This window comes from Nilaparvata lugens, chromosome 5, assembly GCF_014356525.2.
Source record: "Nilaparvata lugens isolate BPH chromosome 5, ASM1435652v1, whole genome shotgun sequence".
NCBI classification, from domain to species: domain Eukaryota; kingdom Metazoa; phylum Arthropoda; class Insecta; order Hemiptera; family Delphacidae; genus Nilaparvata; species Nilaparvata lugens.
The window spans coordinates 22,878,208-22,893,798 of record NC_052508.1 but is presented as its reverse complement, the minus strand read 5'-3'; the positions used below and the strand labels follow the sequence as shown (position 1 = coordinate 22,893,798).

Below are 15,591 nucleotides of genomic sequence, written 5' to 3'. Positions count from 1 at the left end.
TGCGGCTAGGCGAGATATAACAATTGAACAGCTGTGCAGCCCATTTAATATCATCAGCTGGCTTCATTATTACTTCTTTTTTCACTTTTCCTTTTTCATTTTTTTATTCTTCTTCTCCTTCTTCTACTTCTTTACTTATTCTACTTTTCCTTCTCCTTCTTCTCCTTACATGTGGAGATTATTGTCAAGTTCCACACGTGATCAGCTGATTAAAATATATGGTATTTATTCACGGGCTATACAGCTGGAATATTCACATCTCACTTTTATTAGTGGTAGCCTACAACAGATAATGAAAATTGCAGTCTTGTTATCAGCTGTTCCTGGAAGGATAGATTTATCCTTTTCATGTCCTTCAGCAAGTTTCCCCATAGCCCAGTCAATAAAGGTTTTTTCGATCCGAAAATTAAATAAAAGCTGAATCTTTCACCATCGATAGACCCTCCCAGAGGGTCATTCTCCCAAAAGTCCCAAGAAATTCCCCTGGAGCTTTCCCCCCTAGCCACCCTCAAAGTTGAAAAATGCAGGTAATCACGGAAAATCAAATATCTCTGTAACCATTGATCGGAAAGATTTCTATTATATGTCATTCGATTCTTTATATAATGGACTACAATATTAGTACTATTCATTTTTTCAATAAAGCAAACAGTTTTCTTGATAAAATTATATATATGAAAAAATTTAGGGTTTTTTCGATTTGATTTTTTGTTTTCTCCTATTAACTTCGAAGCAAGTGATTTAAAAGATAAATGAACCTCATAATTAATGTAGCCACTTCCATTGCAAATCCATCGGGGAAACAGCCGACGCGGTACAGCGCGGCTGACTCTCTTCTCCATAGTAAACAGTAGACAGGAATTCAAATTATCTCTGTAACCATTTATCGGGGAAAGATCTATCATATGTCATTCGATTCGTTACATTATTGACTACAATATTAGTCGTATTCATTATCTCAATAAAACAAACAGTTTCCTTGATAAAATAATATATATGAAAAAATTTAGGGTTTTTTCGATTTGATTTTTTGTTTTCTCCGATTAACTTTGAAACAAATGATTTTAAAGAAGAATGAGCCAAATTATTAATGTCGGCAAAATATTAATTTTTCATTGCAAATCCATTGATGTGTATTGTTATGTATTTGTGATACAATTTGACGCTGTGGAAGGGGAAGCAGCCGACGCGGCTGACTCCCTTCACCATAGTAAGTAATACTGCTTTCTACATTGCAACGTATTTACACTTTGGCGCTTGAAAAAATTAATTTTGTCTATTGTTTTGACATGTTCTGAATCTGGATTTTCACTTTTCAATACTCTACAAAATATTATAATTTTCTTGATTTAACTACGCTGATGATAAAAATCAGGCTTTCGTTGTATGCTCACAGAATTTATTAATTTGAAGTGTTCCTTCTCAATACAAGTCAGACGTATCACAATTTGATAACTCTAGTTTTAGATATTGATGTTCTTCAATGAAGTTCGTAGATTATGACGTGTCCGACTTCTTCATCTTATCCTTATTTTGTGAAAAATGAAAATTCAAAATGTCTTTTCATAGCTTTTTTGTGTTTCTTCTTGTTGTATTAATCTTTATAATTCAAACACTTGATAATGGAATGAATATCATCGGATCGGGTGAACAAAGAAAAAGGGTAGCGGTAGGTATTTAATAGGATTAAAGTAAAGAGTTTAGAAAATAAAAGTAAAAGGTATTTGAAACAAATAACAAAATTTCTAGTAATAATGAAACTTTTTCCAATAGGTACGAAATTCAAGGCTCTCAAAATGACTTTTTCCCAATCACAAGCAGAAATTCCAATGATCATCATAATAGTAATTTAATGACAATTTTTCGTATTGTTCATTGTTAGACGTAAGATAAGCTACATCCTTAAGGTGATCAACTTATTTAGGTTTATTATGTTTATGAATGAAAGCGAGACTGTGATAAGAGATCAGTCAAACTGAAACATATACAATGCATATCTCTGATCAACTCAAATTAAAAATTATAGTATCCGAAATTAATTGAGCAACTGAATTTCAAAGTGACTATCCACTGTACAATTTGCACTGTGATTTCATTTTACTTTCAAATTGATTAAATTGCTTGACTCTCCAATGTAAATTAAAAAAACAAAACAAATGGAATGTGAACGTCATCCAAATAGCATTTAAATTTGAATTTTCAGATCATGAAATTCATAACAAACTAATTCTTGAGAAAATAGTGATGAATTGCAAAAAGTGCATGTAACATTGATACAAGCGATAAATTGAAAAACAACATCGATTAATTTAATACTGGGCTTATCAAATTTATATAACCGTACCTTCAAAGCTTTCAAAATGTAAAACTAACATTTTCAATTTTCTCTACTGGAGCAAAAAATCCATAGAAAATAAAGAAGAGCCCATCATAACCACAAAATACTTGTACTAAAATGCACTTGAACTAACTCACTTCAACCCTTCAACGATCACAATGAACTAGAATGCTGTGAAAACTATAATATTGATAATCAGACCGTACATTTTTCAAATATCTTCATCTAACTAACTAAATCTGTGAATGCCAAGTCATAAGAAATCATGTTCAATAGATTTAATTTGAATGCTTCAACATATAAATAAAAATTGGTCTATTCTTTTGGTGCCCGAAGCAAAACCAATATAAATCAACATTAATCGACATAAAGAATAGCCAACCTTGTAATTCCAGTATGATTCTGCTCATGTTTTATTCCCATTATTATAAAGTTCTCATTGAGGCCCTTGTATAATGAATGACAAGATGAGTGGAGTTGAGGCATTGATGTGTTAACAAATAATAGAATATGATGAATCATCTTTCAATTCATCCAATACGGTAGGGGGTAGGCTACTTTGTACTTGGATCATGATTCTTTACGAATTTTCCATCTCCAATGGACTGTACATTTAGTTTTCAATAAATTGAATATTCAATTTTTTATCCTACTTGTTCAACTTGTGATTACGAGAGTAGAATGTAAAATACTTTCATGATTTATTTACTGCTTATAAATGCTTACTCTTCCTTAATTTGTATGTTTGCATGGCTTTCATCTTTAGAATATACTGAATTTTCATATTTGACTGTTTAGATTTGTAGATTCAACTAGTAAGAACGGAAGATAGGCTACTTTTACAGAGAGAATCATAGAACGTTTCAACTCAACAAGCTCAATGTACAAGTTTAATGCCTCAGCCGTCATATATATTTTGTCTTAACTGTTGGTATATTATCAACTTGGCTTCTAGAATATTAACTGTGGAAAACAGCAAACACTGCACGCTATGATTTTTCAGGAAATTGCCACTGTTAACACTATTGTAATCTATAATTTATCTCTGTTTTGACATTCATAACTTATGATGAATTGTAACATAGATTTATGATCATACACACATATATGTAAATATTTATCATATTGTGTAATAGTATGAATATCTTATCGGTTGCAAACAATATCTTTGTCTGTCATAGAATGCATGAATAAGCACATATATAACAACAAAATGATTAATTAATTATCACATTTCAATCAAATCATAGACATCAATAATGATGACTTGTAATAGTGGAATTATAATAATTAATTCACGTAGAAAATATTGATTTCCTGAACCAGCAATGACAGCTGAATTGCTGTAATCAACTTGGTTGAATCTCGAAAATTATAATATTTAGAATTTAGAGAATTAAAAAGTGAAAATTCAGTTTCAGCGCATGTCAAAACAATAGACGAAATTGACTGTTTTGAGTGCCATAGTGTAAATAAGATGCAACTTAGAAAGCAGTAGGCCTACTAGGTATATTACTGTTTACTATGATGAAGAGAGTAAGCCGTGCCGAGCCGCGTCAGCTGCTTCCCCTTCCACAGCGTCAAATCGAATCGCAAATACATAACAATACACATCAATGGATTCGCAATGAAATTGCCGACATTAATTATTTGGCTCATTTCTCTTTTAAATCATCTGCTTCAAAGTTAATCGGAGAAAACAAAAAATCAAATCGAAAAACCCCTAAATTTTATCATAAATATTATTCTATCAAGGAAACTGTTTGTTTTATTGAGATAATGAATACGACTAATATTGTAGTCAATAATGTAACGAATCGAATGACATATGATAGATCCTTTTTCCGATTAATGGTTAAAGAGATAATTGATTTCCTGTTTACGTTTTACTATGGCGAAAAGAGTCAGCCGCGCTCTACCGCGTCGGCTGTTTCCCCTTCCAAGGCGTGAAATCAAATCGCAAATACGTAACAATAATTATACATCAATGGATTCGCAATGGAAGTGGCTACATTAATTATGAAGTTCATTTATCTCTTAAATCACTTGCTTCGAAGTTAATCGGAGAAAACAATAAAATAAAATCGCTACCCCCCTAAATTTTTACATTATATATAATTTTATCAAGAAAACTGTTCGCTTTATTGAAAAAATGAATAGTTACTAATATTGTAGTCCATTATATAGCGAATTGAATGACATATAATAGAACTTTTTCAATCAATGGTTACAGAGATATTTGATTTTCCGTGATTACCTGCATTTTTCAACTTTGAGGGTGGCTAGGGGGGAAAGCTCCAGGGGAATTTCTTGGGACTTTTGGGAGAATGACCCTCTGGGAGGGTCTATCGATGGTGAAAGATTCAGCTTTTATTTAATTTTCGGATCGAAAAAACCTTTATTGACTGGGCTATGGGGAAACTTGCTGAAGGACATGAAAAGGATAAATCTATCCTTCCAGGAACAGCTGATAACAAGACTGCAATTTTCATTATCTGTTGTAGGCTACCACTAATAAAAGTGAGATGTGAATATTCCAGCTGTATAGCCCGGTGAATAAATACCATATATTTTAATCAGCTGATCACGTGTGGAATCAATGGATTCGCAATGGAAGTGGCTACATTAATATTATGGAGTTCATTTATCTTTTAAATCACTTGCTTCGAAGTTAATAGGAGAAAACAATAAGATAAAATCGCTATCCCCCCTAAATTTTTACATATATATAATTTTATCAAGAAAACTGTTCGCTTTATTGAAAAAATGAATAGTTACTAATATTGTAGTCCATTATATAGCGAATTGAATGACATATAATAGAACTTTTTCAATCAATGGTTACAGAGATATTTGATTTTCCGTGATTACCTGCATTTTTCATGTTTAAGGGGGCTGGGGGAGAAAGCTCCGGGGGATTTCTTGGGACTTTTGGGAGAATGACCCTCTGGGAGGGTTCTATCGATGGTGAGAAATTCAGCTTTTATTTAATTTTCGGATCGGAATTGCTTTTTTGGACCTTCATTGACTTGGGCTACCAGGAATGAGAACTGAGAACCTGTGCAATCGAAATTTTTCATCATATGATATATTATAAATATATAATTTTATATTTTAACTTTATATTTATTAAAGTTGAAATATTATTAACATTAATTTTATCAACTCTATATTTTATTTAGATACAAATCGCTTTCAGAACAAATAACAAGCCTCGGAACCGGACTGGATTAACGGATAAAAATATTGGAAACGCCAAACAAAAGAATGGATTACGGAATACTTTGAACGACTTGAGAATAGGTACACTGAATATTCTAACATTGACAGGTAAACTGGAGGAGCTAACGGACATGATGAAAGAGAGAGGACTTTCAGTTTTGGGATTGAGCGAGACAAAGTGGAGAGGACAAGGTGAGAAAACTTTGAGAGGTGGCGGAAAAATATTCTGGAGTGGTAATGAAAGAGGCAGAAGGAATGAAGTCGCAGTAATGGTCGAGAAGAGTATGCTGGTATATTTAGAGGATGTGCAATATGTATCGGATAGAGCAATAATTATCTCTTTCAAGTTCAAAACAAAAAGGCTGAAAATACTACAAGTTTATGCTCCACAAGTAGGATGTACCGACGACGAAAAAGAGAGATTTGAAGAAGAGTTGGAAAGTAATTTGCACAACGTCGGAGTAGTGATGGGAGATTTCAATGCGCATGTGGGTAGTAGCAGGGCAGGTTATGAAGAGGTTATAGGATGTTTCAGTTATGGTACACGGAATGAGGAAGGAGAAAAACTTCTTGATTTATGCCAAAGGAACGGCATGAGAGTTGCAAACACTTGGTACAAGAAAAGAGAAAGCCATATGATAACTAGGTATAGCTGGGATGGAAGAAATAAGAGTGTAGTTGACTATTTCCTAGTGGACCGGGAATGGGGGAGAAATTTAACAAATGTTAAAGTGATACCAAGTGTGAGCATGGATGGCGACCACAGATTGCTTGTGGCACAGTGGAAATGCAACGAAATGGAAAGACCAAAACAGCAGAAAAGACAATGTAGAATAAGGGAATGGAAGTTGAAGGAGAGGGATAGAGCTGAAGAATACAGACGGTTGATAGCAATAGAAATGCCCAGGAGTGAGAATGGAGAAGTGGAGGAGGAGTGGATGCAATTCAAACGAGCTTTGGTAAATACAGCGGAGAAAGTATGTGACAGGACATCCGGGAAAATTAAAGATAAGGAACCGGTATGGTGGAATGCACGTACGATTGAGGCTGTCAAAAATAAGAACACAGCCTGGAGAAAATGGTGGAGAACCAAGATAGAGGAGGACAGAGATGCATATAATAATGAAAAGAGAAAGTGTAAAAAAGTTATTGAAGAAGAAAAAGAAAATGCATGGGAAGGTTTTGTAAATAAATTGAGAGATGACGTGAAAGGAAATAGTAAAATGTTTTATAGGATAATGAAAAATAAGAAGAAGAAGAATGAGATGCCACAAAGAATGGAAGGAGAAGACGGGAGAATTGTAGAGAAGCCTGAGGAAATAAAACTGTTATGGGAAGAATATTTCAGGAAACTTCTAAATGGACAAGATGAAGACAACAACGAGGGAGAAATAGAGGAAGAAGGAAACAACCAGTGGGAGACAAACCAGGGTAATATCAGCTGGAAGGAAATGGAAGATGCAATTCAGAGAATGAGCAGTGGAAAGGCACCCGGACCTGATAAAATATCTTGATTGAAAGTGAAGAACATTTTTATGGGTTTTTATCGATGTTCTTCAATAATTTAAAAGTTATTTACGAAAAAAAATGTTTTTCCAATTTTTTGAGGACTTAAGATAGTTTTGCACTAAACATAATTGATGCAGAACTATTGTAAGTTGGACATCGAATAGTTCTGCACCAATATTCTTTTCCAATCTATTGAATAATAATTATCTAATGTTGTATATTAATGTTGAGTATTTTGAGCAAAGCACACAAAGTGGCTCAATTATGTAATTGGCTCTTAAGTCTGTGCTATATGCTCTCATTAATGTGTAATTTTCGGTTCAGATCGTAGGTTGAGACACTTTACTCAGCAAAATAACAAGTAGCTGTTGTAAGGATCTACAAAGAGGGGTTATACGCAGCATCTGCTATTCTGTATAAAAAATAGTAGTCCCAAATTTTAATTCATAATAAATAAATTAATGGACACTTGGACAGTGAAACAATTGTTGTGAGAAATTATCCACAAACCAACCATGTTGGGTGATTAAAAGCTGTTGGCCCAGAATGGTGGATGATGCATCTACCTGGTCTTTACAGACCCCTAGTTATGAGGATTTCCATCTCGACCAATATGAAATTCTTAAATAATTATTCAGCTCTCAGCTGTTTTCAATAACAAGTATTGTGAGCGGTCTCAATCTAAATTCGTGAAACGAAATTCTTGTTAATGTAAGTTTATAGCACATCAATAATGACCATTCCCAGTCATCTACTCAACATAGATTAATGATAATAATGATAATACTGATAATAATAATAATAATAATAACTTTATTCTCGCAAAGAAAGCACAAACAATAATCACAAAAAATGCAAAGAAAAAGAAAATGAATTAATATGTTGGCAATAGAATTAAAAGTAAAAATAAAAATTAAATGTCTATATCATACAGTACCTATTTCAAAATACAAACAGCCTCTATTAAAATAAACATCAAAATTAACAGAATAGCAGAAGTAAAAGAAAATTAGTATGACAGATGAACAAAAATGAAGGAACAAAGTGGCTGTCCATTCGATAATAATTATTAAATTTATTGACAATATATCCAATAATAAGAAAGAAACACTGTATATAGACATAACATAACATGCTATTACACCAATAAATCTTAGCGAAAATAATTCTGTATGCAAATAATTTCACGAGAAATTATGTCTGAATACAGGAGCATCAGAAGAGAGGAAAATATTATTTACAACAAATCAACAAATACAACATACTATGTTTTGTAAATTAATTCTCAAATCAAAATAAAATAGAAACTACCCTCAAGAATATTTCTTTAAACAGAATCACAATATTAAAGTAATAGCATAAATTGTAATAGATTCATTGTATTGTAGGCCTACTATTCTCATAATTCAGGTGATCAGAGGCTGTTTCATGGGATTTAAAAGCACTTATAATACAAGAAAAGATGATTTTACTGTGAAATCAGTATACTGAAACTGAACATGTTATTTTGATATAAACGTTTATTGGTGATTCTCCTGTGTTACAGGACTTGTAAGTTCAAACATCCCCCAGTAATCGGAATAAGTCAATAAGTTAGTATTTTAAATGACTGTATGTTAATTTTTAATATTCACAAAAAGTTAAGAATTAAAAGAGTAGAACAATTGAAGAGAAAAATGCAAAAGCGTAACAGAACTAAGTACTTAGGATTCATCTGAAAGGTTCTGGACTCTACTACAATGTTTTATGTTTCTGTAGAAATTGTGATAGGATTTCGGAATCAGCAAGGTATCACACAAATATTTCAGATCCAAGAACTTTTTCGTGTTTATGGGCAATTCACTAGCATAAGCTGTTTCTATATCTTTGTGTAATAGTGATGACAGCTTCTTTCTTGTTCTGCTCTCAGTATTTATTCGAATGAACTCATCATTGTAGTTGTATTTGATGAAAACACAATTGCTCTCATTTGGGTCCACCATCAAAACTCTTACCTTTTGCCATTTTACTTTCTCACCGTACTCATCTTTGTCCATATTATTGCAAGTGCAACTTCTCAAACCCACAAAGTCTTGGAACTCATCCATTTCGATCACTTCATATGGAGATTTTTTGCAGGCAGACCTTGCCAGTAGATACCACTGGTCTGGGGCATACACTGCAACATTTTTTGATGCCCTCTCTATCGAGCTGTGAACACTATCACCTTCATTTTGGGTGTGCCCTTTTTCTAAAAAGCAATGTGTAATTTTTATGTTGTAGTTTATGGCTGAATGTAAATACATTACCACAACATTTCTGTTTAAATTTTGCCCCCCGCAGTTATCGGAGAAAAAACACATTTCTTTCTTACCCTCCTCTACTTTCTTTTCAATCATTTTCTTCACACACGTTGCAATTTCATTAGATCCTCTTTGTCCTTTGGTTTCGTCCCACATAAAACAGAACCCCTTTTTTCATGTAGATCGTAGATGCTAAGATTATAAGTTGAGAGCTTTCGCCTGTAAAATAATTGAGAAACCTCCAAATGAGGAGTTTGCAGCACTTGCTGCATATCGAAAACTGCTGAAAAAAAAGTTACATCATTTTTACTTCTCTCTTTGGCTTTCTCCTTCGCCTCTCTTGCTGCCACTTTGTTAAGAAGATGCTCGTCTACAACGCCTTGAAGAGAAGTTTTTCCTTCTTCATCCAAATTTTTGAACTTTTCACACAAGTCACACTGGTCTTTTTTTGGTTGGAAAAACCCCAAGTTATAGTTGGTGTTAAAAATATATCTATACATTGATTCCTTTGCCATATTGGAGATTCCGTTTTCTTTACAATGGACCTTATAAAGAGAGTACATTTTTGATAAATTCAATTTCTGATCTAGATATTCCCTTTTTGAATCTCTGCGACAATAATGACTTTCAACTTTGGGGAAAGATTCAATGTGATCTTTCACAGAAATTTTCACTTTCTCTTCCAACTTCGAATTGCACCCAGATTTACCCCTTCTGTCTTCCGACACCGTTTTTCCACTTGCCTGAATTTTCAGAAACGCAGTCTTCACCATCTGTTGAGAAATGCTAAGTGTGTTTAGATAAAATCGCTGACACACAACCTCTTCCTTCTGGTCACATTTCAATGAATATGAAAAAGTTACTTTCCTGCATGAATCACCATTTTCACTCCCATTTCTAATCCTGATGCGCTTTTTTGGAGTCTGTTGGATTGTGTTGATAATAAAATCTCTTTGGCGGTCTATTTCGCCAAGATTCCAGAACTCAGTAAAGATTGCCAACCTCTCATCTTCAGTGAATTTTGAAGCACATTTCATTCTGCAATTATTGCATACTTCTTTTATTGTGCGCTGTTCCACATGAACTCCTCTCCAATTCTTGTAAGATTCACCTCTATTGCGTTTTCTTTTAATCTCATTTCTGCGCCATGTATTTTCTGACCTTATTCTTTTCCTAGATTTCTTGATTGCACTCCCATTATGAAGAGCGGAGTTTTCCAGAGATTCAGGGACCGAATCCACATCTCCTGAAGTAGCAGCCACATTTTCAGATGGATGAGCAGTTTGAAACCTCCCTGCTTTCCTTGGAACTTGACTCACAAAGTTGATGTCTTCTTGACTATTAGGAATATAGTCTGGGTCATCATCGTCATCATCAAAGAGGCCATACTCCTCTTCTGAAATAAAATGGAACACACATTAATCAATATTCAATGTTTTCATCCATGATCATCAATATAATATGGATATTAAATGAATATATATTAATATTGAAATGAATATATATGAATATTGAAGTATTATACTTTTAGGTTTAGAGAGATCCAAATAATAGTGTCACTACACATCTCTTCATAAGAACCAAATGCTACTAATCAACTATTTTTTTAATAGATATTAGATCATAGATATAATCCGTATGATTCATTGCAAAGCCTCATGTATCTGAAGATATTGTAATGTATGTTTGCTTGTAGAAATTTTCAAGCTCTTCTACTTATACTGTGGTATACAGAGTGACTTATAGGAAATGGATTATTTTCACATGAGCAGTATAACATTAATCATTTTGTAGCATCATTTTAATGCTACAAAAATAATAATTATTTTATACCATTCATTGAAATATATATATTTGAGAATCATCCATTTTCCATAAGTCACCCTGTACTACAACAGAGTGCTCCACTACCAACCTGCATCAGTCATGTCCTCTGCAACAATAGCTTGATTATCCTGGAGTAAACTGTCTTTTTCGTGAAGACTATCTTGAAAAAAAGCAGGCTCCACTTCTTCAATATCTGGAAAAACAACATTTTTCGTAAACCACTGATTGGTCATTTCCTAGTACTATTTGAAGTTAGCATCATAGTTTGAAGAACTATGGGAAAGGGTGAAATCAGTATATTATGATTATACAATAATAATCATTATACAATAATGTTTTCCATTCATATTCCTAATTATGTCTAGATTTTTTTCAAGTTGTATTCTTCTCATACAACTACTTGCTTGAACTGCCATCAAGTAGTATCACAAACCAATTATTATCAGGAGGTTTCTGTTTATTGTCTTGTGATACAATAGTTGACAATTCTTTTGCAGTTCAAGATAAGTGAAAATCTATAGCCTAGTTTTGTTTTGTGAGTTTTTTTAATGTGTTTGTGAAAAATCGGAAATTGAAGAAACTTTCCAATTTTCGGCATGTACATAGGGTGAGCAAATAATTCATAAAAAATAGTCAATTTTTATCGCTTTAATAAGCGACCGCCTGAGGTCATTTGAGACGTTTACCAGTTGGACGGTTTTAAGAACAATCAGTATAAAATTAACAAGAAATATTGAAGAAATACTTTTGAATCAAAAATCATATTCATTACTCACTTGCATAATAGTTGTTGAGCTCCATTATTTCAATGTCTTCATTGTCCTGATTACCAGTATTATCACATTCATGGTTACTGTTATCCACCATTCTAGCTTCATTCAAATCTGCAAGTTCAAAGAGAATTAGCTCAATTGCAATATTGAAATTCCTGTTATGAAAATTGTTTTTTCTTGTCACATGCTCAAACTGAATCAAGCTTTCACTTATTCACAAATAATAATGAATAATAGGAAACCAACAATTGAAAAACCCCAATAATAAACCCATAATAAATACATAATTGGTATTGATAAAAGCAATTGAAAAGGCTTGAAATAGGTAGTTCATTGAGAAAATTAATTTACATCGAATATACCGTATTATACTCAGTATTAATAAAAGCAATTGAAAAGGCTTGAAATAGGTAGTTCATTGAGAAAATTAATTTACATCGAATATACCGTATTATATACTTGGTACCGTACTCACTTGCATAACTGTTTTTGAGCTCTGTTATTCTAATATCTTCTTTATCCTGATTACCAATATCAAAATCGCTTCCATGGTCATTGTTCTCGATTATAGCTTCATTCAAACCTGCAAACAAGAAAAAAATACAATGAAACAAATTTTTTAGAGAAAAAAAAATACAATCAAGAAAATGTCTCAGTCAATATCATTTGTGTTAGTACGGTAGTAGGTGTTTTTAATAGATGAGATAGGATTTGAAAATAGCCTAAAACTTTCTAGACAAAAATTGCGATAACTTTAATTTATTGATAACTACTGTACCATATCAATTGTGAGAGATTCAAATTATTAAATGGATTGATTAGGCTATTATTTACACAACACGTTGTAACACAACACTTATTCAATTAACTTAGAATGAGTTTACTTACATTAGCCATAGAGGTAACATATTTGTACCTGTAGGCTATTAATAACTTATTACCGAATCTATGATATTAAATAATTATGTACTTACATGATTGCTTAGCCAATTCGACAATAAATTGTCCTCTGCTCTCCATAATATAAAATTTGGCAAGTGAATTTTGAAAAGGAAGTTTGCATGAAGGACATGAGATAAAAATGAGGTTAGGTTTCCTATTCCTCAACAATGCTGCAGCGCGCCAATATCAGTTCAGTGCCACCAAAATCGAATTCACTGAGCGCAGAACTAGCTTATCTTGGACTCCAGATACTATGACTTTTTCTCTCTCTCTCTCTCTCTCTCTCTCTCTCTCTCTCTCTCTCTCTCTCTCTCTCTCTCTCTCTCTCTCTCTCTCTCTCTCTCTCTCTCTCTCTCTCTCTCTCTCTCTCTCTCTCTCTCTCTCTCTCTCTCTCTCTCTCTCTCTCTCTCTCTCTCTCTCTCTCTCTCTCTCTCTCTCTCTCTCTCTCTCTCTCTCTCTCTCTCTCTCTCTCTCTCTCTCTCTCTCTCTCTCTCTCTCTCTCTCTCTCTCTCTCTCTCTCTCTCTCTCTCTCTCTCTCTCTCTCTCTCTCTCTCTCTCTCTCTCTCTCTCTCTCTCTCTCTCTCTCTCTCTCTCTCTCTCTCTCTCTCTCTCTCTCTCTCTCTCTCTCTCTCTCTCTCTCTCTCTCTCTCTCTCTCTCTCTCTCTCTCTCTCTCTCTCTCTCTCTCTCTCTCTCTCTCTCTCTCTCTCTCTCTCTCTCTCTCTCTCTCTCTCTCTCTCTCTCTCTCTCTCTCTCTCTCTCTCTCTCTCTCTCTCTCTCTCTCTCTCTCTCTCTCTCTCTCTCTCTCTCTCTCTCTCTCTCTCTCTCTCTCTCTCTCTCTCTCTCTCTCTCTCTCTCTCTCTCTCTCTCTCTCTCTCTCTCTCTCTCTCTCTCTCTCTCTCTCTCTCTCTCTCTCTCTCTCTCTCTCTCTCTCTCTCTCTCTCTCTCTCTCTCTCTCTCTCTCTCTCTCTCTCTCTCTCTCTCTCTCTCTCTCTCTCTCTCTCTCTCTCTCTCTCTCTCTCTCTCTCTCTCTCTCTCTCTCTCTCTCTCTCTCTCTCTCTCTCTCTCTCTCTCTCTCTCTCTCTCTCTCTCTCTCTCTCTCTCTCTCTCTCTCTCTCTCTCTCTCTCTCTCTCTCTCTCTCTCTCTCTCTCTCTCTCTCTCTCTCTCTCTCTCTCTCTCTCTCTCTCTCTCTCTCTCTCTCTCTCTCTCTCTCTCTCTCTCTCTCTCTCTCTCTCTCTCTCTCTCTCTCTCTCTCTCTCTCTCTCTCTCTCTCTCTCTCTCTCTCTCTCTCTCTCTCTCTCTCTCTCTCTCTCTCTCTCTCTCTCTCTCTCTCTCTCTCTCTCTCTCTCTCTCTCTCTCTCTCTCTCTCTCTCTCTCTCTCTCTCTCTCTCTCTCTCTCTCTCTCTCTCTCTCTCTCTCTCTCTCTCTCTCTCTCTCTCTCTCTCTCTCTCTCTCTCTCTCTCTCTCTCTCTCTCTCTCTCTCTCTCTCTCTCTCTCTCTCTCTCTCTCTCTCTCTCTCTCTCTCTCTCTCTCTCTCTCTCTCTCTCTCTCTCTCTCTCTCTCTCTCTCTCTCTCTCTCTCTCTCTCTCTCTCTCTCTCTCTCTCTCTCTCTCTCTCTCTCTCTCTCTCTCTCTCTCTCTCTCTCTCTCTCTCTCTCTCTCTCTCTCTCTCTCTCTCTCTCTCTCTCTCTCTCTCTCTCTCTCTCTCTCTCTCTCTCTCTCTCTCTCTCTCTCTCTCTCTCTCTCTCTCTCTCTCTCTCTCTCTCTCTCTCTCTCTCTCTCTCTCTCTCTCTCTCTCTCTCTCTCTCTCTCTCTCTCTCTCTCTCTCTCTCTCTCTCTCTCTCTCTCTCTCTCTCTCTCTCTCTCTCTCTCTCTCTCTCTCTCTCTCTCTCTCTCTCTCTCTCTCTCTCTCTCTCTCTCTCTCTCTCTCTCTCTCTCTCTCTCTCTCTCTCTCTCTCTCTCTCTCTCTCTCTCTCTCTCTCTCTCTCTCTCTCTCTCTCTCTCTCTCTCTCTCTCTCTCTCTCTCTCTCTCTCTCTCTCTCTCTCTCTCTCTCTCTCTCTCTCTCTCTCTCTCTCTCTCTCTCTCTCTCTCTCTCTCTCTCTCTCTCTCTCTCTCTCTCTCTCTCTCTCTCTCTCTCTCTCTCTCTCTCTCTCTCTCTCTCTCTCTCTCTCTCTCTCTCTCTCTCTCTCTCTCTCTCTCTCTCTCTCTCTCTCTCTCTCTCTCTATTTCATTCTCTTCCTCTCCTCTTAATGTTTCTCATTACGAAGTTTCCGATTCTATTCGAAGTTTTACCCTAGCACACAACTATTCCATGGTTTAAGTATGTGGGAGCCACATTTTTCCCTGAAATGATGTGCTATGGACTTCATATTGTACAGTATACAGTAATGACCACTCTCTCATTAAAAAAATTTTGAATCATATGAGTGACAAAGATGTTAAAGTGACAGATTAATTTTTGAAGAGTCAAATTTTTCTTGTGAAACAAATATTTTACTGTTTCCATAATTTTCAAAAACTTTGTATGATAAAAAGTTGCGGGTTTCAAAGATTACAATACAACAGTTCTTCAGCAAGTTCTCCAACCCAGGGGGTCACGAATTATTACTTTAATAAGAATTCAGTCAGTAAAATTTTTCAGTCCAAAAAGCGTTGAGGACGGCATTATAATCATCACACCTTCAACTCACCTCAACAAG

The 15,591-nt window shown here is 35.1% G+C and overlaps 3 protein-coding genes across 4 annotated transcripts in view; 1 reads left to right on the top strand and 2 right to left on the bottom strand.

Annotated features, from left to right (window-relative positions):
* LOC111046243 (puromycin-sensitive aminopeptidase) overlaps positions 1 to 15,591 on the bottom strand; it is a 76,660-nt gene that overhangs the window by 18,711 nt on the left and 42,358 nt on the right. The window lies entirely within an intron of this gene.
* LOC120351281 lies at positions 5,827 to 7,054 on the top strand. Its single transcript, XM_039427966.1, has 2 exons — positions 5,827 to 6,838; positions 6,946 to 7,054. Exons 1-2 carry the CDS (start codon positions 5,830 to 5,832, stop codon positions 6,993 to 6,995), a joined length of 1,059 nt encoding a protein of 352 aa, XP_039283900.1. The 5' UTR covers positions 5,827 to 5,829; the 3' UTR covers positions 6,996 to 7,054.
* On the bottom strand, positions 10,605 to 13,135 carry LOC120351282. The gene is made up of 4 exons (XM_039427967.1): positions 12,926 to 13,135; positions 12,427 to 12,534; positions 11,955 to 12,062; positions 10,605 to 11,371 (listed from the first exon to the last, which is right to left on the bottom strand). The coding sequence occupies exons 1-4, from the start codon at positions 12,969 to 12,971 to the stop codon at positions 11,259 to 11,261; spliced, it is 375 nt and encodes a 124-aa protein (XP_039283901.1). The 5' UTR covers positions 12,972 to 13,135; the 3' UTR covers positions 10,605 to 11,258.